Raw genomic sequence first — 22481 nt, 5'->3', positions numbered from 1 at the left:
CTGTTTACAGTTTCCTTACACTTGTTTCTCATCTCTCAGTCATTCTTGTTCTTTCTCACATACCAACATACATTCTACCATGGTCCTCACTTACAGATGATTTAAACCCTCTTGGAGAAGATATGAAAAATTGTTGTTAGCCAAGCTGGCTTGGTCAAATGACAGACTGGGCAAGACCCAGGAGAAGCCATTACTGAATCTCTGGGGAAAAAAAAAAAAATCATGCATTTTGTATTTAACTCTGTATTTCAGCAAAAGCTTTTGCTGCTTTACTGACTGCAGAGGGGAAGGTTCTCCATCATTTTTAGCTGGTGAAGTACTACTGAAATGAGTTACAGATTTATTCCTTCCTTCTGTATCCATCTCATTAGCACTGCCTCGTACGGCTCATGCTTCTCTGGTCATAGCGTGCATTCAGACGGTTGGTTAATTCATCTCTTCTGCCCTTCAAATCAGGGTTGCATCTGCTGCCAAAAATCAACTGGGCTGCACATATCTATGATGAATGATAATCTGGATCAGTAAATGTGGTGAATAAGTAGGGCTTTTTGAGTACTGTAATGATCTGTGATACAATTTTTGTAGTATTTGAGAGTTATTACTCATAGGTTTTGTAATCTTACAGCTGCAAATTGGGGGGTGTCATACCGAGTTTTGTTCCGTAGGTTCTTCTTGGTGACATAGAGTCAAAACCTGAGAAAGATTAAAAGCCAGAAGAAAAAAAAAAAAAAAAAAAAAAAAAAACTAACTGAAAACTGAGTTAAGGACCTCAGAATTTGGTGCAAAATCTAGCCAGTTATACATTGGCAGTACTGTATTTTTTAAACGTATTGGAAGGTAGCAAGGAAAGATGTTCTGACCATGAAAGAACAGAGTTCCCTGTCCTTGAACTGCTTAGACCCCACAGATCCCTCTGGAAAGCTGTGATCAGGATATTTTCTCATCAAAATTTCACAAAATGTAATCAGAGCCAAAGAAGTAATCATTTTATGTCTGGATGTTTTATGACTAACAACATGAGCATCCCATTTGAGTTTTATGTTACACTTACAGCTCCTCATTGCATTGATAGTGTTTTGTAATAGTCCACAGAGTATGCTTTATTTTTTATGTTGGGAAAAAAAGCATTCAACAAATTGAAATAAACTACCCAGAGTGGCTGTCAGTTGCTGGTGTGCAACCATGATTAAACCTGACCTGTAAATGTCATTTAATCTTTTGTCTTATTGTTTCCAGGATCAAAGGGAGAGGACCTATTCAACAGTGAAAACCAAGTCCACTTCAGCTTCTATTAATAATCTAAAACCAGGAACAGTGTATGTTTTCCAGATTCGTGCTTTTACTGCTGCTGGTTATGGAAATTACAGCCCTAGACTGGATGTTGCCACACTAGAAGAAGCCACAGGTAAACAATTAGATTTATAGGAAATTAACACTTTCAGTAGAAGTATTAAGTAAACCAAGAAAGGAAAAAGTCATAGGCAGTACTCGAAAGAATGAAGTTCTACATGAACGTGGATTTTTGTCACTGTATTTTGAAGCATGACCTTCAGTTAGTTAGAACTGCAATTAGAACTACAAATTACAGTCATAATTAGCTGGAGAAGAATTGTAACATATCAGGTTCTTCCCCTCTGATGCCCTTCTAACACAAAGAAATCTTTTTTTTTTTTCATTGAAATACACACCTCTTTCCCCCTACAAGAGAAGTGAGTAGCGGTGAGCTGAATAACTCTATTAGATTCTTCTGTAACTGGGGAGAGAAGGGATTTCAGCCCACAGAGGCATTTCCGGGTCATTTTTTCCCTGTTTGATTTCCTGAAAAACCTCTTCATGTTTTTATTTATGCGTGTCTTATTTAAGCTGTATGTTCATCCTTAGCATCTTTTTATTTCATTGGCTAGTTTGTACTTGATTTTAGTATAGAAAAAGAGGTCTCAAAAGTACTAGGTTTCTCCAAGGCTCATGTAATATGTTGTAAGCTGTGTAAAGAAAATAATTTCTCAAAACTCCTCACAATGGAAAGTACAAAGCTGAAGTACAAGCTCTCTCAGTACAGTACACCAGAGAATCTGGCTGAGACATCTCAGAAGAGAGGTAACATTTTGAGAGAGCTTGCTCTTTTCACGATGCTGAAACCAGTCTTGTGCCCTTATTAGTCTAAATTATTTGTCTAAAAGTCACACTGATACCTTTTTTCCTCACCGGTGTGGATATGTGCATGTATGCTTAGAGAAAATCTTCCACATTTTGAGTCTTCAGAAAGAAACACTTCCATCACTGAGACCTGACAGCCATGAGCCCATTCACAGGAACTGCCTCTTCTGCTTGGGAGCTTCACTACTCTGTCACAGCCCCAAATTTGGTTCCTCTGTTTTGGGTCACTTGCTTCAGATTGACCTGTCTGACCTCCTCTGGTCAGCCAGATTTGGAGCTGAGAATACATAGCCTCTGCTCACTGCCTCTATGCAGCATGTCTACGGTGTGGACACACACTATTGCATCTTATTAACTGCAGCCAGGTGTCACCTCAACAATTTGTGGGTATTCTTAAAACACAGTGGTTAGGTCTTGATTCCACCTTGCTTCCACACAGAGTATGAAAACTCTCAGTAATGAATAATACAGTATATCTAATAGACATAATGGAAATAGTAATTAACATAATATCACCAACAAACTGCTATAACTAATATTATTAGTTCTGTGTCTGATAGCATACTTGCCATCTGTGGAGTTCTGCTTTAAAGTCAGTAGCAGAATCCTCGTTTTGCAGAATGGGAACCTGAGGTATAGCCAGAAGTAATTGCTTATTTTGGATAGATTTCTGGAAAACAAATTACAAGTCTGTCATAATCTGTCATAAATTTCTACTAATTAGCTAATCTATTGTCCATAGTGGTTTAAAATTGGTAGACTAAAATATTTCCTCAACATTTCCACAATTACCTGAGTATTTTTAATATACTGAATTTAAGTATTATGCTAAGATTAGAAAAGATAATTTCAGAAGGAAACAGTCTTGGCTGGAGTGTGGTCACCATATGGAAGATTAGGAAATCCTAGAATAAATCCTAGAATAAATGCAACACCAACCACACTTATGTTACCTTTTTCTGATTTAGGTGATGAAAAACTGCATATATACCAGCAACATATTTGGCCAGTATGCACAGATTTTTCTCGTGTCACAGGCCAGCTTTGTGTTTTGACATGCCATGTAAAATGTCATGTGCTATCATTAAAGAAAATTTTAAAAGTGTCATATTTTCCATTATCTTGAGAAGATATTATAGAATATAATTCCCATCAAGGATAAGCATTCACAATCTTCCATATATGGTTTTCAGAAATAATTAAAATATTGATAAAAAGATAGTTAATTCCATTGAATTCTTCTAGAATTGTTTTACACAAAAATATTTGTTCCTCATATTTTAATTATAATTTTATCAGAACTTACAGGCTAATCAAATTAGTCTTTTGTTAACATTAAAGGAAGACCTTTATGGAATCATTTTTAGGAAATATATCTCAAATGAAGTAATGTACAGATGAGCAGTAAACCAGTGTTATGCTAAAGTTTAGAGATATTTGCTCCTCGTTATTCCAGTGGATTTCTGCATGCAGCTTTTAAATATGTCAAAGTATATGTCAGAATATATATAGTGACCATCACAGTCAGCTAGTCATGTTGCCTACCTGAAGTTCTCCTGGCACTTCAACCAGTTGGCACCTTTTGGATGGTGCTATTGATTAAGTAGATTTTCATATTGTGTTCCAGTTTCTGAATTGTGATAGAAGCTGCATGGCCACTTTTCAATATTTGATGAACTATGTCCATTATATTAATATTATCTGATATGTAAAATGTACATATTTTGTATTTGTATTTGCACATATCATACATGTTGGGCATTGCATATATATTTATGTAAAAATTTTGCAATTACGAAGTAAAAATGCTATAGAAATGGAGGAAATTTTTATTCTATACTGTGTTTTCCCCAGATAAAAATATTTTAATAATTGTATTTTTTTGTTTGTTTTTGGAATCATTGCTGGTTGTTAGAGACAGAAATGCCTCAGGATGAAAATATAAATGCATAAATTATCACTTAAGTGGGAATTTTATCTTTCGAGTCACTGAAATATTTAAAAGTTATGTTAAATGTCTTTTAGTCAGTGGATCTAAAGATGATTCTGTGCTTTTTGTAATTGAAGGGTATTGTGTCGCTTGTTACAGCTCTCAATGTTAAAGTAAAAGGACTCATTACAACCTGGCATGAAGAAGACTGCTTTTTCCTTTTGCCGTGAATCAATTTAAATCAAGCAATATTGAAGTAATATGCAGCTGTAAAATTTATTCCTAATGTCTGAAATAACACTGCTACAAATTTTTACTGAAGACATAAAACATAATATTTAAGAAAGTAATATTTATCATAGAGGCTTTCATGGTGGACATAATCAGAAGTTCTTTTCTCCAAATCATAGATTTCAGGTTGCTTGCATGACAAAATGTCACTGGAGAAGCAGCACAGCTTTTACAGCTGATCTTTCCTAAATCCTCCAGGGTGTTTGGATATCCATTCCACATCCCTACAACCATGTATTTAAAAGGTGGTTTTAACTCTTTTAAATTAAGCATTGCCTCATTCACCTGGATATGCAAATATCATAACATCAGATTAGGTATCGGCTGAAGCTGATTGCCCAAGCACCAGGTCCCTGTCTCGCCCTCTGAGTTTGAGTAGAGTTTAAGCAGAGGTAAGGGCAGTCTTCCCTGTCCTGCTGGTGGTTTCCTGCCATCACCGTTGTGGCAACACCAGTGACAGGTAACCATGCCACACACCCCCTGAAAGGATCATCTGCACCCCAAAATTATTCCTCTAAGAATGCTCTGGCATCTTTATCTCTGCGAAATCACAGTGATCATTACAGAAGCTGGGTTCTGATTCACCTGTACACTTAGACAGCTGTCACTGAATTCATAGCAGACCATGCCCACAATCAGACCTTCTTTTTTTTTGAGATGTAAAAATACATAATATATTGCATCTCACCTATATTACCAGTTGACCAGTGTACCATGTCCCCAACATTTTCCAGAGCCCAAATCATATCCTTGGCTTCCTTCCAGAATGTGCCAGTACCCAAGATCTGTAAGGCAATTATGCAGAGCAACCCACTCACATATGTCAACCTCTATGCACTCAACATGGTTGTTAGATTAGGTGACAGGCTGGGCTAAGTATTTTTCCAGACTCTGTTAGACTGGAACATCTAATGCAATCAGCTTCAGACCCTGGCCATTGTGATAGGATGATGTCTCTTCTTGACTTCGAAGTGAGGTTTGCACTGAAGTTCAAAGAGAGAAGGGAACAGTTTTAGGAAATGCTGTATTTTACATAAATTTGACCTTGTTGTCTTGCTTTGATGGCCTAGTGATGTTCCAGGAACTGAGTTGTATTACTCATGCCCCTACTCTCTTGCACAAGATAGTGACCATTCATTTCCTAAGGTTCCACAAGTGCGATATATGCAGGCCTGCAGTAGTATCCTATCGACCTAGGTATCTCAGAAAGTTATAGTTACTCAAGCATTTGTTCTTTTAAGTTAAAGACTGATATGAATAATGAGATCCTCCTCACCTGCATTAGGTAGAACATAGCAAAATTATAAAGTTTCTCTAAGAAATAAAATTAAAGGGGGGAGGGGGAGGTGAAGCAGTTGATACAGGTCAGTGACAAAACAAATCATATTGATTGGCTCACTTCTCCTAGGACAGAATTTATTTTTTTTTTTCCTGTGGGAATCTCCTAAGTCTGCAACAGGAACCTGATTCTGTGGAATTCATAAAATCCTCATATGGACATTCTTGTTCAGTTACCGCTACCAGCATATTAACATACCATCTACAATTTAGTTAATCAGCTATCAGTTGGTTTTAATTTTTTTTTCTTTTATTGCTCTGCTGCTTCCAGATGACTCACACTTTCACAGTCCCTTCCTCAGCATCACTGCCTGATTCTTCTCCTTTATTCTTAGTCTCTTGAGCTAGATCCTTACTGTTGAAAATCAGCATAGCTCCACAGAGTTCAGTAGAGCTGAGTACATTTAATGTGACTGAGTACATGGTCGCCCTCATTAGATGTTGGGCAAGCAATGTGTCTAACAAACTTTAAGGTTTCTCAGGTTAAGTATTTACATCCTCAGTTTACATTAATGTGACATGCATACATTTGCATATATTAATAGCATTGGCATACCTGAATAAAAAGAGCAGTAATGTGTGGATATTTTAGCATGTAAATTCTCTGAAGCATGGAGAATTCCATTTTGTATATGTGGAAGCACCTTTTCATTGCTAACAGAAACAAATGGTAAGTAATAATAGCAATTTACAATGATTAATAACAGTAAGAGATGAAAGTGTGCTAACTAGGAAATCTGTGTTAGTAGTGCTTCATCTCAAACATTCTTCTTATAGTTAAGATACTATTTCCTTAGGTAGCCTCAAAGTCATATCAACCAGTTTTAAAGGGGAGGCTAGAAGCAGAGCTCTTCAGGAATTATTCTCCTACTGTCCACCCTTACTGGGATATCCAGGTCTTCCCTTTTAGGAAGGAGTCAGCCACTGAGCAAAACAGAAGGCAGTGCAGCAATAGGAGGGAGTGGAAGTGGCTGGTACTGGCCTTCAGCTAATGGCTGTACCACTTTGGCCAAGTCAGTTCCACCATAGCTCCTTTTTATTCCCTCTAGATGATCATTAACTCATGCAGTATTTGGATGAATTTCTAGTGGAGGCCCTTCTTTAGACTAATTATATCAATGTAATACTTTCAGGAAAAGGTAAAATAACATCTGCAGTACATGATGGTTGACTTAATTTTTTGCAGTTCCTTTGTAGGGAATAATTTGAAACTAATCTCTGCTCTGTGCTCTGTTTGTAGCCACGGCTGTTTCCAGTGAACAGAATCCTGTTATTATCATAGCTGTAGTTGCTGTGGCAGGAACCATCATTCTGGTCTTCATGGTGTTTGGATTCATCATTGGGCGAAGGTATTGCACCTTGCATAGGCATAAGCACATCTAACCCCACTCTTTTGAGCTCTGAAGACATAGTCTAATCTGGGATAGTAATTTGCAAAACTGAAACAGAAGTAATATTTAGTAAAAACAATTTTAATTTAAATCCTGTTATCAATTATACTGGTTGTCCTCTTTGGTAAGACACACTTAAATCAAGATGTTCTTTTTGTCCTATATAAATGCACTGTAAAAGGAACCCCTAGCAGATTCTTTACTTATACTCCTTAAAGTCCCTCCTTCTGTTCAGTTTTCTCACACAGAGGTCTGACACTTTATCTGATCAGCCTTTAATTGACTTTACATTCAAGAAAAAGAGGCACAGCAGTAAGTTTAAGAGTACTCTCATGTAAAACAGTATTCTGCTTTCAAGTCCTTTAATCCTCTGTTTTATCCGTGGAAGCTTTTCACCAGAACTAGAATTTTCTCTTTAGGACCTGTCCCAACTGGTATTTGATACAAAAGCTTTTTGATTGCAACTGCTCATGATTTATTTAAAACTCTGCTGCCAAGAGAACTATAGCTGAAACTTTCAAAGGGCCTACAAGGAGTTAGGTGCTCAGTGACTGAAAATCCCAGTCTGCAGAACTGATGTTGTCAGGACTTTAGCTGTGAGGAAGTAAATAATTATTTACCAGTAAAGCTGGTGTCTTTCTTTTCAGACATTGTGGCTATAGCAAAGCTGATCAAGAAGGGGATGAAGAACTTTATTTTCATTGTAAGTGTTTTGCTTTTTTTTCCCCTTTCAAAAATTCCCAACTGCAATGGTGTAGACAATAGTAAAAAAACACTCCATGAAAGACAAAGCCATAAGAAATTCAAAAATGTTGTGTAAATAGCAAGTGGGAAGTTAAACACTTTAAAAATGTGACCTACACAAAAAGAATGCAGATTAAAGTCAACATTGCTCACACAGTTTTATTTCTATACATGTGTATGATATACTGTTGTTTTTATTCTGCTTTCTTTTTCTTTTGGCTGCTCTGAATATATGTTTCACACCATCCTAATGATCCCTCTGAGGTGCAATATTTGAGAGACCTGAGTGACTGTATGATCTTCACCTCAGTCAAACATCAGATTAAGAAAGCGTGGGTCACTGCATCACCCTAACAATGAAGCTGTTCTGCTCAAAAGCTGTTTTCTGCTACTGTGAATACTGTAGCATCAATATTTACAAAACATAATGTCCTTAAAAATAGAATATTTAATATGAAAAGAAAGGTCAGCTACTTCATTACTGTTCTCTGTTCTAGAATCACTTGCCTAGCTAAGATTAGCACCTAAAGCCTCGCTTGTTAAAATCACAGCTACTATCTGAATTTATGCTAGAAATGAATTTATGCTGAGAAAATTCAATGAAATACATCTTTCTTGTGTTAATGACAATTGAAAATTCAAGGGGAGAGGAAGGCTTATGCAAGCATAGTTTCATTTTTATCAAATTTTTTTTTAATGTCTTTTTTTAGCCCTTTCTCATTTCAACTGTAATATTTTGACATGAAAAATTAAAAATGTTTTAATTTATTCTAGAATCAGTCATTAACTCAGGAAGTATGGTAAAATTAAGTTTCAAATTTATTTTCAGCATCCAAAATAGCAAAATCACATAATAGAATTAAACTGAATATAGATTCTGACACAGAACAATGCCTGGGTTTCAAGTCCTCTCCCATACCTGGTGTTGTGGTTTAGCTCTAGCCAGCAGCTACCTGCCATGCAGCTGCTTGCTTGCTCCTCCCCTCTCCCAGTGGGATGGGGAGGAGAATCAGAAAAGAAAGTAAAGCTCATGGTGTGCAGCTAGCTCAGTCAGTAGAGCATGGTAGACCCTTAATCCCAGGGTAGACGTGGGTTCAGGCCTCACATTGACAATGCCATTGCTCACCACCATCTGACAGATTCCCAAACAGCAATCCACCCTTCACGGCCAACTCCCCCCAGTTCATATATTGAGCATGATGTTCTATAGTATGGAATATCCCTTTGGCTAGTTCAGGTCAGCTGTCTTGGCCATGCTCCCTCCCAGCTTCTTGTGTACCTCCTCACTGGCAGAACATGGGAAACTGAAAAATCGTTGATTTAGGATAAGTGCTACTTAGCAACAACTATAATATCAGTATATTATCAACATTATTCTCCTGCTAAATCCAAAACACAGCACTGTACCAGCTACTAGAAAGAAAATTAACTCTATGCCAGCCAAAACCAGGACACCTGGTAACTCTCTTATCAGTAGAACTTGCCGTTTAGTCATGCTATTTTGTATGTAGCCTTTGTTGTCTACCAATAATTGCAGCTGTAGCTTAAATCCATCAGATTTTTTTTATGGAAGCAATATGGTTTATCTTATTTTGCATATGTTAAAATCTTGAGCTATTATCAGAATGTAATGAAGTAGCCGCTAGTCACAAATTCATAGCATCTTCTCAATGCATGCATTGTTAAATGAGTAGTTCTAGCCAAAGCTCCACTCAAAATCAGATCAAGGTTTCTGTTTCACATTTGTGCCCTGAAAAAATCTGACTAGCTGGAATTTGTTCATGCTCCCTGAGTTTGGGTGTGTTGCTACCTGAATCGTTTAAATTCAGTGATATTAAAATAAGTAGTGACATCATTGCAGCTTTAGTCAATCAATTCATAGTCTGTGCAAGAAAGGTGGAAAATAATAATGGGATAAGAATTATTTATCATGCACTTTGCAGTGCAGCTGATTTTAAAGAATTCATCAAAGATCTGAAGCTATTTAAATGTTACTATTCTGGGAGTGATGGATTTGAAATTTGTCTCTCATAGATGCATTATAAGCTTTTCATGTCTTCAAAAGGCCTACTACTTTCACTTTTTAAATCCCTGTTACATCCTTGAAGGAAAAGATCAACTATGTAGTCTTGTATGTAATTATATAAACAAAAGGAATATGCTAGCTAAATAATTCTTTTCCTTGTCTCCATTATTGGTGACATTTTTTGTTTCAGTGAAATTGAATTAATATGAAAGCTGCTACTTAATGATTAATAGTTGATCCAGAAATGTAAGATTTTCTAAGTGTTCATTTCCCTCATTTTACTTTCAAGATATCTTGTTATCCAGCAAATCAGTCAGAACAGTTAGCACACACAGTCTTTTTAAAATCATAGTACCAAATATAAGTCACTTTTTGCCAAGCTAGTTTTTCAGTCCGTTGATTGAAGGTGTATTATTTAATTTTATTTGATAACCATGTACAGGATGAGAGTCTGTTGTAGTCACCACCTTGGTCACAGAGCTGTGAACACCAGCTTGGTGTCATTTTGCTCCATAACATCTAGACAACCTTCTTCTGTGCTGAGGTGCCAGATTGGATTTTCAGAAATGCAACTTACAGCAAACACTTGCTTAACACAAAAATTTACAAATAACCATTTTTTAAAAGCAGTCTTTAAAGCATTGTATTTAACAGAGTATCATACATTTCATTTTAGTCCCCCTCTACTCTCTGTGACGTCAAGTGCTACACTTAAAGATACAAGTACGGTGGAGCAGTTTAGTCAAGCAATTCAGATTTATATTTTAGTTTCCTCCTACCATTTTCTTCTAACAATGTCTGCAATCCAGGACAGCATTATTTCATGTTGGTATGCCAGGATAGCCTTGGCGTGTCAAAATGTTTTATGACAGCTGGAATAAAGAACCATCAGAGGCCCACTTGAGATTCACAATTTTACCTCCAGTCCAGGTCCCTTATCGCAAACACAAGAGGGTGGCTCCTTCTCTGTCTCCCTGCCTGAAAGCTCTATTACAGGAGGTTAACCTATTGCCGCCTTCTAATTTTCTGTAGTCTTTTTTGGTTTTAAGAAATAAATATTTATAACTTCAAAAATGTGTAGCATAATCAATGCGATTAGAAGAACATCTATTTACATACATAATATGACAGATAATAACATCTGAGCAACATTTCAAATAATTTCTCTGGATGTAAAGTCATTAGATTACTCAAAGAATTTCTCTAGCTTTTTCCTTCTTATGAGGATCTGGAGTTTTTTTGATTAGTAATACCATCTGAAACATAAATACATATGATTACCAAGCTATTCCTCAATATATTTTCAAACTTAATATATTTTATGTTCTATTAAAAGATTAAAAAGAACCATAAATTATTTATGTTTTGTATTGATTTTTGATCCTATTCTTGTATATCAATATAACAATTAGCAGAGGAACATTCTTGCATTTTCATATGGAGTTTTAATTCACTGATTTAATTAAAGCTTAAGAATGTAATCCTTGTGAGATGAATTTATTTCATAAAAATTGTTTGATTAATGGATTTCCAGGGTTGCTCTACTTTCACCAGAAGTTTTCTACTTTCACCAGAAGAGCAAAAAATAATTTTCCTCAATCAGCAGCAAACTAAGGGAAAAAACCTCATGCCGGCCAGAGCGCTGCGCTGCCTGAGTTGCAGTAAGTGCTGTACTGGAGGAGGGAGCAAAATCCAAGCTGCTGCATATTATTCACTTAGGGGATTCAGAGAGGGAATAATTGTGACACAGACCCAACCTTGCCTTCCTGTGCCTTTACAAGTTAACTACAAGCGTTTCTCATGTTCATATTCTGGTGCAAGAAACATACCTAAGGATATAAATTCTAAGTGCTGTCAATAGTTTAGATTGGCTACTGCCATAGTCTGTAAATAACATTATATTCAGTAGTTGAAGCAAATTGAAGTAGGTGGAGGAGCCTTTCAAATCCCACTAGAAGACAGAGATAACATAAAGAAATGCTGTTTATGCAACCTGAAAAAAGACAGATAAACTGTCCTTACACAGAAAAGAAAGTTTCACCTCCTCTGCTGGTTTTATACCTCTTCCCCTGGTTTATTTTTACTCCTACTCAACACTTGCATTTTATTCCATTGAACACTATTTAATATTTATTACTTCTTTCACTTCAAGGTGGAGACGCAGATGCTAATGTTAGTCATTTTTAGAGATGGGATTGTGTACTTGTGTCAGCATGCTTGCAGATGATGCCTAAAACTAAGGTTGCCTCTCAGAGCAGCTCTGACTCAAGCAGTGTGGAAGCAGGTTCACTCTTCCAAGGAGCACTCTGCATAATGAAATTCCTGGGCTGACTGCACAATAAGTGCCTTTGCTTCATCACAGTCATGCTTTCTTACATCATTACAGTTAAATTTCCAGGCACCAAAACCTACATTGACCCTGAAACCTACGAGGACCCAAATAGAGCTGTCCATCAATTCGCCAAGGAGCTAGATGCCTCTTGTATTAAAATTGAGCGTGTGATTGGTGCAGGTAAGGCTGCTGTGGCTTCCTGATTCAACTGTTTCATTTAGCCGGGATCGAAACTCATACATCATAATGACAGGCAAATAATTATACCTCAAGAATAGAAGAACTTCTTGCATTTGCCAGAGTGGTTAAGAGCAATGAAGCTGCACTCGCTTCTAAAATGTAAAAACAAACAAGGGGGAAAAAACAACAAAAAACAGATAAGTAAATGAAGAGTCTTGCTTGACATTGAAAGCTTGTGAGTTTCTAATTCTGTATCTGCTGTTAAAAATTAATTGGGGGGAGGGGGCCAGTTTTGCTGCCTATTATTTACTGTCAGAGTAAAGGTGTTAGGCATGAGTGCAAATTCTGCTCGGTTTCCTTTAGCAAGAGGGCTTTTTGACCTCTGAATTTTTGTTCATGTGAATAAGGAAAACTGGCTGCAGCACAAAATCTTAGAGACTAGGACGGTCCTGTTTCTGTATAACAAAATCTTCCCTAAGGCTGTTTTTTGTTCTACCGTTTTTCTTTTTGATATTTTACGAATACAAAAAGTTATTGTTTAACTTCTCATGACTGATTGTAATTGCACCAGCATTACATTGCTTTTCTTCCTCTTGAACTGTCTACCACCTACTTAAACCATGGTGTTCATGCTTTAAAAAGGCAGTTTCATTTGTTTGCATTAATAAGATATGTGACATTTTTATTGCACTACTCTGTGTAGTGAAATTAAGTTTCCATGGGTAAGAAAAATATCAAATACTTTGGATTCCTGGAGGAAATGTTCTTTTGCTGTCCTGTTGTTTTATAAAAGTATTAGCAGAATACTTTTTAAATCACCCTGTAGTTTGGCATGCACTTTAAATTACATACTGTGGTATTATTTAAAGAGAAGAAATGTCTCTAAAATATGCTGGTTTACCTGTAAAAAAAATCTTTACATTTAGAATTCTCTTATGTTTAGAAATGCCTCTTTAAAGTAACCTCACTCATGTTGAATCATGTCTTAATCAAGGAATAGTACCGTTGAAATTAACAACACTGCTGAGCAAATTATTCTTTCAGATGAGTAAGAACATAAGAATCCAGCCCTTGCTAACTAGTAATTTTTGTGATCCTGGAATGGTAACATCTCTTCTAATAAATACACAATATGCAAGATCTAAATTCAAGATTAGCACAGAAAAATTACGGAGCTTTTTTCTTTTGCTTTGAGTTAAAAAGCTATCAACGTAGCAACAGTTCAGAGCACAAAGATATATTCAGTTGGACTTTGGAGATGCCTTCTGAGCAAAATGCTGAAAACGCTTCAGTTGCAAATACAATTTAAAACATATTTTCACTGTTATGACAGAGTCATTCCAGAATGTTAATTTTCTTGACTGCAGATGAATTTGGTCTTGATTTTAATAACTGATACCAAAAAACCTAATGTGTGTCAGTAGTCATTCTGAAGAAAGTTAATTAAAAGTGCTATGGTGAAAGCATATTGTGTATGTGGTTTAGCTATGGCTTTAACCTGTTGATGCACATAGTGAATATGAGTGAAATGTAATGCAGTCCAAGAACAACACAATGTTAAAGACCCAAGGAAGCAGCTGAAAGTCATACATCAAAGAAGAATATGCAATTTCTACTAGGGACAGCACCAGAAAAGCCACTTAGCAGTCTCAATATGCATCAACAATGCTGGCCACGTCAACTATTGAGTAGTGCCATGTCTCTCAGACAAACAAGGTGCATGTATGCTTGTACTCAGTTTGCATGAGGGATATGTGCTTTCCTTGCCAACATTTTCATTACCATCCCGCTGTGGCCACCTGTCAGATACAGAATACGGTGTCCACTGTGTTGAGTCCTTGTTCATACCACACATCCTTTGTTTTAGCCTCTTCCATGTTGACATGCTGAGCTAGTGGCTATGTGTCTGTGCAATCTTTCCACTCTTGTTGTCATATTTTCTGGATCATTTTTGACCATAATTTCAGCTGAATATACTGTTTTCTTGGGAATAAAAGTAGTTCGTTGGCTAGCATCCTGGCCTGAAATGCATTACATTCAAGTTTCTGGTTTGCCTGAGTGTGAGTGATCTGCTTTTGGAAATCAGTCAAAATCAGATTACAGAGAGCTGGAAAGGAGTTAAGCCTTAGTGTCTCCTGTGCCAAGTATCCTAATTACCTGGCTCTGAAATATCACATAGACGCACACAGACACTTATACTCATGTCTTGTTTTTGTCTTGAAGTGAAAACAATTTTGGCAGATACTGCTAGAGAAAATAGTTATCCTTTAGTAAGTTCTCGTGGCTAGGAGCTGTGAGTGAGGTGAGTGGTGAATTCATTAATAGTCATCCATATTGCTAATGAAGTGCAGGAGGGAGGTTAAGGCACCACGCTCAGGGCATGACCACCTAGTTGTTATGTATGTAGCAGCTATGCCTCATGGTATCCATAGCTATGACATGGATATTCAGACCACAACTCCAGTGCCCAGGGATGGTTGAGGCTAATGCCTCACCTGTGCAAACAGGGACAGTTGTATTCTACTTGGCCAATTACCTCAGGTACATCACGGTGTTAACAGAATTATATAGAGTTGATTGGAGCTAACCTTAATTCAGCTAGCGTGGAACGAGAGGGAGAGGACTTTTGGTTCTGTGTGCAGTCATCTCCTGTGAGATTTGTAAAATGAATGATGCTGAGTGAAGATTTGCCCAAAATCACCCAAGGTCTGTTGGAAATATAAAGGTCCAGTCAAAGTTCTACCCTTCTGGCTGGAGAACTGTGACGCTGAGGCCCAGGTACTGCTTTTTTTCCTTCTCTAAGCTCTGCTGCTGGGGGTTCCAACAGTGACTGTTTCCTAAAAAAGATTTCTTAGAATTCATCCATTAGGACACTTCAACTTCTACCTCTTCAAGCATGCAGCCCCATTTCCAAGCATATCTCCATTGCCAGCCAGACACCTTGCCAGTTTGTATGTGCACTTGAGTCCTGACCCCACCAGGTTTCTCGGGACCTCGGTCTATGCCCCAAAGGAAATCTCTAATCAAACTCTCTGTGTTATTCTTCCCTAATTCAATAACTTTTCAGCACTCACCCTAAAACATGTCTTGGATGTAGGCGTGTCTGCATACTTGTGTATACTCAATAGCTTAATGTTAAGACACTCCACAGGTATTCAGAACATAAATTTCAGTCTTGATTTGATTTGGAGAAGGGACTTGGATCTATATCTCCCACACTCAAGATAAATTTGCAAAGTACCAGATTATTAATTTTTTTAGAGATGTTCCCCTTTATTCACCGTAAGATATGTTATTACCCTTTTCTCCTATATACCTCAAGAGATTTTTCATCCTGTTTACAAAATAGGGGGGCTTTCTTTCTCTCTGCTGAGACAGCTGTGAGGCAAAAGGACAATCCTTACGTCTTTCACAGTCTCAATAATAGTGAGGTGGTAGATGTTTTGCCATTCATATCCATATCCATCCAGCATGCTTACATCCTCTTTCCTGTCTGATGGAGTACAATTACTTTTCTCCCAAATTATGGTTGTTGAGGCTTTTTTTTTTAGGTATTCTTGCTGGCTGTTTGGCCATTTTTTCCACATGCTTCAGGTTCCAATTGTCTGTTAGTTTAGTAGCCTTTTACAAACTTCCAGCCTTTCCTTGTGTTTGTTTAGTGTAACAAAATTATTATAAGTCACACCTTTCATTTCATAATCTGCAAAGTAAATTATCCTGCTTGAAGGTAATGGTGTAGTGCTTCATTTAACACCATAATGATGTTAAATTAAAAGCAGGTCTGAAAGAGCTGCCTTTTGAAAGAAAAAACCCACATTGGATCTAAAGATAGCAAGGAAACCATGTAAAACAGAATGACATTTTCATTTAGAAATGATATTACTATTTCTGTAATAGTATTTTCTTATGAAAGCTACTTCATATTTATGAAAAAAAATGTAACAAATTACTAACAAGTCTTTTAAAAGATTCAAATAACAGTGATGAAGACTGGCTTAACTTGAAGTGTTTACTCTGTAAGGTACTTAGTCAGCAATTCATTTAAAACACGTGCCTGTCTTTGTGTTCCTAAGTAATCTGTTTTGAATATGAACATGTTAACTATAAACACACACTTAGGTGGCTAGTTGAATTGAGGCCTAAAAAGAATATTGATATTATAGTCAAAGTAATTCAGCATTGATCTTCATTTTAGGAGAGTTTGGTGAAGTGTGCAGTGGGCGTCTAAAGCTTCCTGGCAAGAGAGATGTTGCAGTAGCCATAAAAACTCTTAAAGTTGGCTACACTGAAAAGCAAAGGAGAGATTTCCTGTGTGAAGCAAGCATCATGGGACAGTTTGACCACCCCAACGTTGTTCACTTAGAAGGGGTTGTTACCAGAGGTAAGCAGCACCTTGATCTGTCAGTCAAATAAAATAATGGCAGAAATTACTTTAGCTTACTCATGGTCAACGTTTCAAATTATAAACAGGCTGCACACTCCTAATGGAGTTTCTCCTGATGCGTAACTAACTAAAACAATGCTTACTTTATGCTACAATCCGAGGAAAAAATTTAAGATGAACACATGATTAAAAGATGAAGTATTTTGAAATACACTATTTTTCTAGTTTCATTTAGACTCAAAGACTGTGCAGAGAGATAAGGTTTCTTATGTCCCTTCATATTATCTGAAGTGTCATTATCCCGGAGTCCTGTTCACACATCAGGAGTTAGGAGAACACACTGACATTTTGATTTGTATGGTTTAATTTTGTGAATCATGACCACGTTCCATGCAGACATTTAAGAACTTATTAGAGCTCAGTAACAGTGCTGGAGGCCTCAGAAATGTTCGTTGTCTCAATAATTCAGTCCTTCAAAGGAATAACATGTGTTTTATCAAAGAAAGGCACTCCATTTGTGTTACAGTTTCTCAAACAAAATATATCTTATTTTCTTTCAGGGAAACCAGTCATGATTGTAATAGAATACATGGAGAACGGGGCCTTAGATGCATTTCTTAGGGTGAGTACCAAAATAAAAGCATAAAAATATCTTTTAAGTGACATATAATATTATGTGTTGCCACTTTGCAGAATATGTTTTTTTATATGTGCATATATATATATATATGTATACATGCTTAATATTCATATAGTTAAATGGTTTTCAGGATGAAATGGAGCTTGACAAATACTAGCAGTTTTCTCCATTATTTCAGCCAGACCAGATAAGAAATGAGAGGATCAGACAGGATCACATGGGAACATTCTAGGAATTCAAGTGGGTTAATGTGGCATAGACATGGTGGGTTTTATTATTGCCACTAGCTGAAGTTAAAACCACTGATACCTGATTGTCTTTCGGGAGCAAAATTTTATTGTGTCAGCATGGTGGAAATCAGCACACAAGAATCCCTAAAAGAACTATGGTTGTGTTCAAGAGAAGAACAAAGGGAAAAGGAATGCAAGTTCACAACATTTAGAATTTTGTGTGTTCTGAACCGGCCAGTTCTGGCTCCTTACCAGGTGTACAAGACAGTGAGATGGTTTATAAACACCCTAGAGAGAAGAGAAAGATTATGTTTGCTTGATAAACTCCAAGCTATGAATAAAATTATCAGTAGCTGGGGTTCCAGAAGGAGATAGTTCTTATTTTATTGATACAAATAATTATGCTGAGAAATTAAGAGCATAGAGGCAAACTATAAAGAGCTGTGCATCAAGTAATCTCTCTTAGAAGAGCTTTTCCATGAATTAGCCAGAAATTTATAGTGATTAACAAGTTTTCTTACTTCTGTTTAACTACTCACACATTTTTTAACTGGATGTACTGCTTTATCTTTGAAGGAAATAAAACTTGTGTTTGAAGTGAATTTCTTTGCCCCAGGATGAATTGCCACAGAAGTAGTAAAGAAGTAGAGAGCTAACATTGAAAAACTAATTTTTATTTCGCTTCTCAGCTATACTAACAAGAATTGCTGCTCCTTTCTTCCCTCCAGAAACATGATGGCCAATTTACAGTCATTCAGCTAGTGGGAATGTTGAGAGGAATTGCTGCTGGAATGAGATATTTGGCCGATATGGGATATGTACACAGGGATCTTGCAGCACGCAATATTCTTGTCAACAGCAACCTTGTTTGCAAAGTGTCGGACTTTGGCCTTTCCAGAGTTATAGAAGATGATCCGGAGGCTGTCTACACTACTACTGTAAGACAAATCAATGGGTTTCAGTAGTTTTGAGGTGTGGTTATTAAGAAGCAGCATATCTTCTAGAGACTATAAATAAGAGAAATACATTAATTGCTTCAGAAATGTTAACCAGTCAAAAGGAAAAGAGTCTCTGCAGAAATCTGGCTCTAATTAGGGACTGATATTTTTGTAAGAACATACATTTTTATTTGGTAAAGTAATAAAAATTTTGCACAGTATCTTCTTTACTCCCCTCCTCATTATTTTCTGTTTGAACAATACAGAAGTTTTACCCATAAAAGTTTTAATCATCTCATTTACTATGAGTCAATTAAAATATTTGTAGGCTATTACTATTATTCAGACTAGATTTTATCTCACCAAAAGTTTGACTAGCTTGAGGCTAGACTGTGACGAAGCTTAACTCCTGTATTTTCCCTTGCTTTTGGGTGGGACACTTTTCTTAAATAAGCATTCATCAGGCTCACTACGCTTTTTATTCTTTTGTTGAGCCAGCTTCACTTTCCCACCCATGAGGCCTTGCTATGCCTATTTTCTCATGCTAAGGGAAGGAGGGGCCCCTGGAATCTGCTCTAGCAGGCGCCAGGATCCGGGAAACCACACTGGTGTTCAAGCTGTCACTCCTGCCACTGGGCTCTATGTGGGATCCTGGCTTAAAAATGTCAGACCAAGATTTCAGATGAGCCATATGACAAGTCAATAGTATTTCTATGCACAGGATTAGATTCCCCTCACCTAGCTTCAGCCAGCCAGGGGTTAAATGATGAGTTTAAATCAGACATCTAAGTAGCCCCTTAAAATCAGTGGAGAGAGAAGCACTTCCAGAGAAATGCATCCAATTTAGCTTAGACAGGTTTCTGTGGTTCAGCCTAAACTTCATTAGACTCCTTTGAAAATTCTGCAGTCAGCTATAGTAGATGATATAAGTATTGCTTTTGATGTTGATGGAAATATAAGTTCACCCTATGGAGGATGATACAAAAGTTTTGTGGAGAAAAAAGAAAACTTTTTTTTTTTTTTTTTCATAGGGTGGAAAAATTCCAGTGAGATGGACAGCTCCAGAGGCCATCCAGTACCGCAAATTTACATCAGCCAGCGATGTGTGGAGTTATGGAATAGTTATGTGGGAAATAATGTCTTATGGAGAACGGCCATACTGGGACATGTCAAATCAAGATGTAGGTTATACCTTGTCTTTTTGTGAGCATGTGTCTATGTGTGTGTTAGAAAAACAAAAATTACATATTGTAAACACATACATGTGTTTCAGTATACATGCATAAAATATTGGTTTAGAAATAAGATATATCAAAATACTATAGGGTTCTGACAAAATGAAAAAGTTACAGAGCTTTCACTTTTTACCTATATCTCTAAATTGTTCTTCTGCCATGTGGATGTTGTAGGCTTCTGTACTGAGTATCAAGTAAAACTGGAACGTCAAAGATAGTACTATGTGCTCTTCACTTTATTACACTTAAGCATAGAAGGAATTAATTTTTTTCCAATAAAAAATAATTCTGAGGTTTCTGACCTCAGAGCAATGATTAATCAGTTGATAAAAGTTGTTAAAAATCTGAATGGCAGTTAATGAACTACTCTGGCTTTTTCAAGTTAATTATGCTGATTTAACAATACCCTTGTTTGCATAAAATATGACCCAGAGCAACAGGTCATCAGTAATAGAACAGATAGGTGTTAATCTTGATTTCTGACAAGAGTATCTATGAATGTAGAAAGTACACAGGAAAAAGCCATGCAGGTGAGAAAGATGTCAGAAAGACTCTCATTTAAAGTTCTTCAGGTCGGAGGCTTGACTGGGGTTTTTTACCATTTCATTTTTTGATTGAATGATCGACATCAAAGTTGAAAAAAAAAAAAAAAAGATAAAAGTGTAAATGATGAGTCAGTTTGGCACAGTGCAAAGTTGTTAATATTTGACAGGTCTCAGTGTCAAAGATTTCATGGACTGTCAAAATATGGGCAAACAAGTCCTTGGGGCAGAGAAAGAGAAATATTTACATTCCCTAGACTCCCAGCAGAGTTTCATTTCTTTTGACACCTTCCTTCTGTACTAGATTCAAACATAAAAGAAGCCTGACAGGAATATAAGATGCCTCAAAGGCAAACCTTACCTATCTTTTAGGGAACAATAAGGGAAAACTTCTATTTAGGGGAGAAATTTTGGTATCTTCATGCTTGTGGGATATTAAAAAGTATTTCCTCTATTGAAAACTGCAAGTAACGCAAATGAATGAACCTTTTTCATGAAACAGCTAATTACCACTTCTTGCAGTTTCATCTCTTTTTAGCCTCTTACATAATAATCTTCAATAGCACATAGTTAAAAGGTGCATGAATTGCTTGCTAAAATAATTTAAAATAGTCTTGTATTCTGTGATCTTCAAGCGTGTGCTCCGAAAACATATACACGTCCTACCAATCCCGTGGATAAATCTATGATTTAAAAATTTAGAATCTTCATTAGCTATTTTTTATCCTTCACAGTTACCAATGAGAGTATTTAACTGAAATAAAAAATGCTATATGTGTGTCTTCTTATTTTGTATATACACTCAAGCACTTTATATATCTTTAGTGTATCATTTTGCCTAAAAGCGGATGGTGGGTGTCATCATAGACCAGATTAGATCTCCTAAAAAATATCTCTCCCTGACTTTGGGTCTTTATATGTCATTTCTTTAATTCTGTCCCTCTTCCTTTAAGTCATATTTTTAGATGGATGGAGGATACAAATTTGTGTTGTGCTCTCTTTTTAAGCAAAAGTGCTCCTTTTAGCAGCAACCTGGAGCTAGGGTGCACCAGAGGAACATTCATCCTACAAGGTCTCCACAGAGGCACAGTGGGCAAACCACGGATGATACACAGAGTCCCCCCAGCTTCTCTGAGCAGTGGGCTCCCCTCAGCTTAATCCTTGCTGTTAACAGTGGCCCTCAAGCCACTGCACTTTACCCTATTCCCCTGTTAGACTGCTGGTGTTTGCTAGTTCTTGCTCTCATTCAGTTACTGACCCTAGTGCAGATCAGTTCTATAGAAAAGGGCAAGAGTTTAGGCTTACATTTTTTTTTCCTTGCTTTACTCCTGGATTTATTATCATTATTATGATTATTAATTTGTATCCTTATTATGTACCCAGAAGCAGAGTGATAGCATTGTCCTGTTACCCATATTTAATACTCCTTTGTTGTCAACCAGTATATACAGTGAACAGACCTGGCCCTCTTCTAATCTGCTTTACATCCTCAAATAGCCTGATTATGATAAAAGTATACTTGACTCTTAACAGTATTCTCTTTTTCTCTTTTTGCAGTAAAAGCAGAATTTTTAAAATGAATTGTGGGAGGTGTAAATAATATAAATCTATTCTATTAGTAAGAACTCCAGCTGTGTTCTCTTTGTAGCTTTGCTTATTAAAAAAAAAAAAAAAAAAAAGAAAAATTCTTGCATCTATTTAAATATCTCCAAGTACTGATTTTTGAGACCCCACCCCAGCTTTCTTATCAGTGTAGACACTTGTAACACCCTTCAAAGTGCCCGAGTTTTGTATAAACACTTTAAAAAAAAAAAAAAAAACAAACAAAACCAAACAAACAAAAAAAACCCAAACAAAAAAAAACAAACAAAACCACCACACAAAACTAACCCACACTTCAATTATAAATATTTTAGATGGTTTTTTAATGTTTTGGATATTCCGAGCAATTCCATCCATCTCTAGCTAGCTCATTATTTTATATTTCCCAGTTTCATCCTTTTTGCTTGTCTTACACATCAAAGAAATTGATTCTGCAGTATCCCCAAAGCCTTTTAAAAATATTAGCATCATCTTGATTCCCACCTCTTTTCAGGTTTCTCTGCAGATCATAGTGAACATAG

The 22481-nt window shown here is 36.6% G+C and overlaps 1 protein-coding gene across 9 annotated transcripts in view; it reads left to right on the top strand.

Annotated features, from left to right (window-relative positions):
• Positions 1-22481, top strand: part of EPHA7 (EPH receptor A7) — a 203342-nt gene that overhangs the window by 126053 nt on the left and 54808 nt on the right. For 5 of the 9 annotated variants that reach the window (XM_074896067.1, XM_074896066.1, XM_074896059.1 and 2 more), the window contains 8 exons: positions 1237-1405; positions 6957-7065; positions 7755-7810; positions 12264-12389; positions 16585-16770; positions 17334-17395; positions 18372-18581; positions 19613-19762. In XM_074896067.1, coding sequence (XP_074752168.1) covers positions 1237-1405; positions 6957-7065; positions 7755-7810; positions 12264-12389; positions 16585-16770; positions 17334-17395; positions 18372-18581; positions 19613-19762 — 1068 coding nt within the window. Of the gene's footprint in view, positions 1-1236; positions 1411-6946; positions 7066-7754; positions 7811-12263; positions 12390-16584; positions 16771-17333; positions 17396-18371; positions 18582-19612; positions 19763-22481 lie in introns of all 9 variants that reach the window. The other 4 variants (XM_074896061.1, XM_074896064.1, XM_074896065.1 and 1 more) reach the window with 3 other exon arrangements.

Source organism: Athene noctua, chromosome 1, assembly GCF_965140245.1.
Source record: "Athene noctua chromosome 1, bAthNoc1.hap1.1, whole genome shotgun sequence".
NCBI lineage: Eukaryota > Metazoa > Chordata > Aves > Strigiformes > Strigidae > Athene > Athene noctua.
Note: the sequence above shows the minus strand (reverse complement) of the source record. Positions and strands in the feature narration are given on the sequence as shown.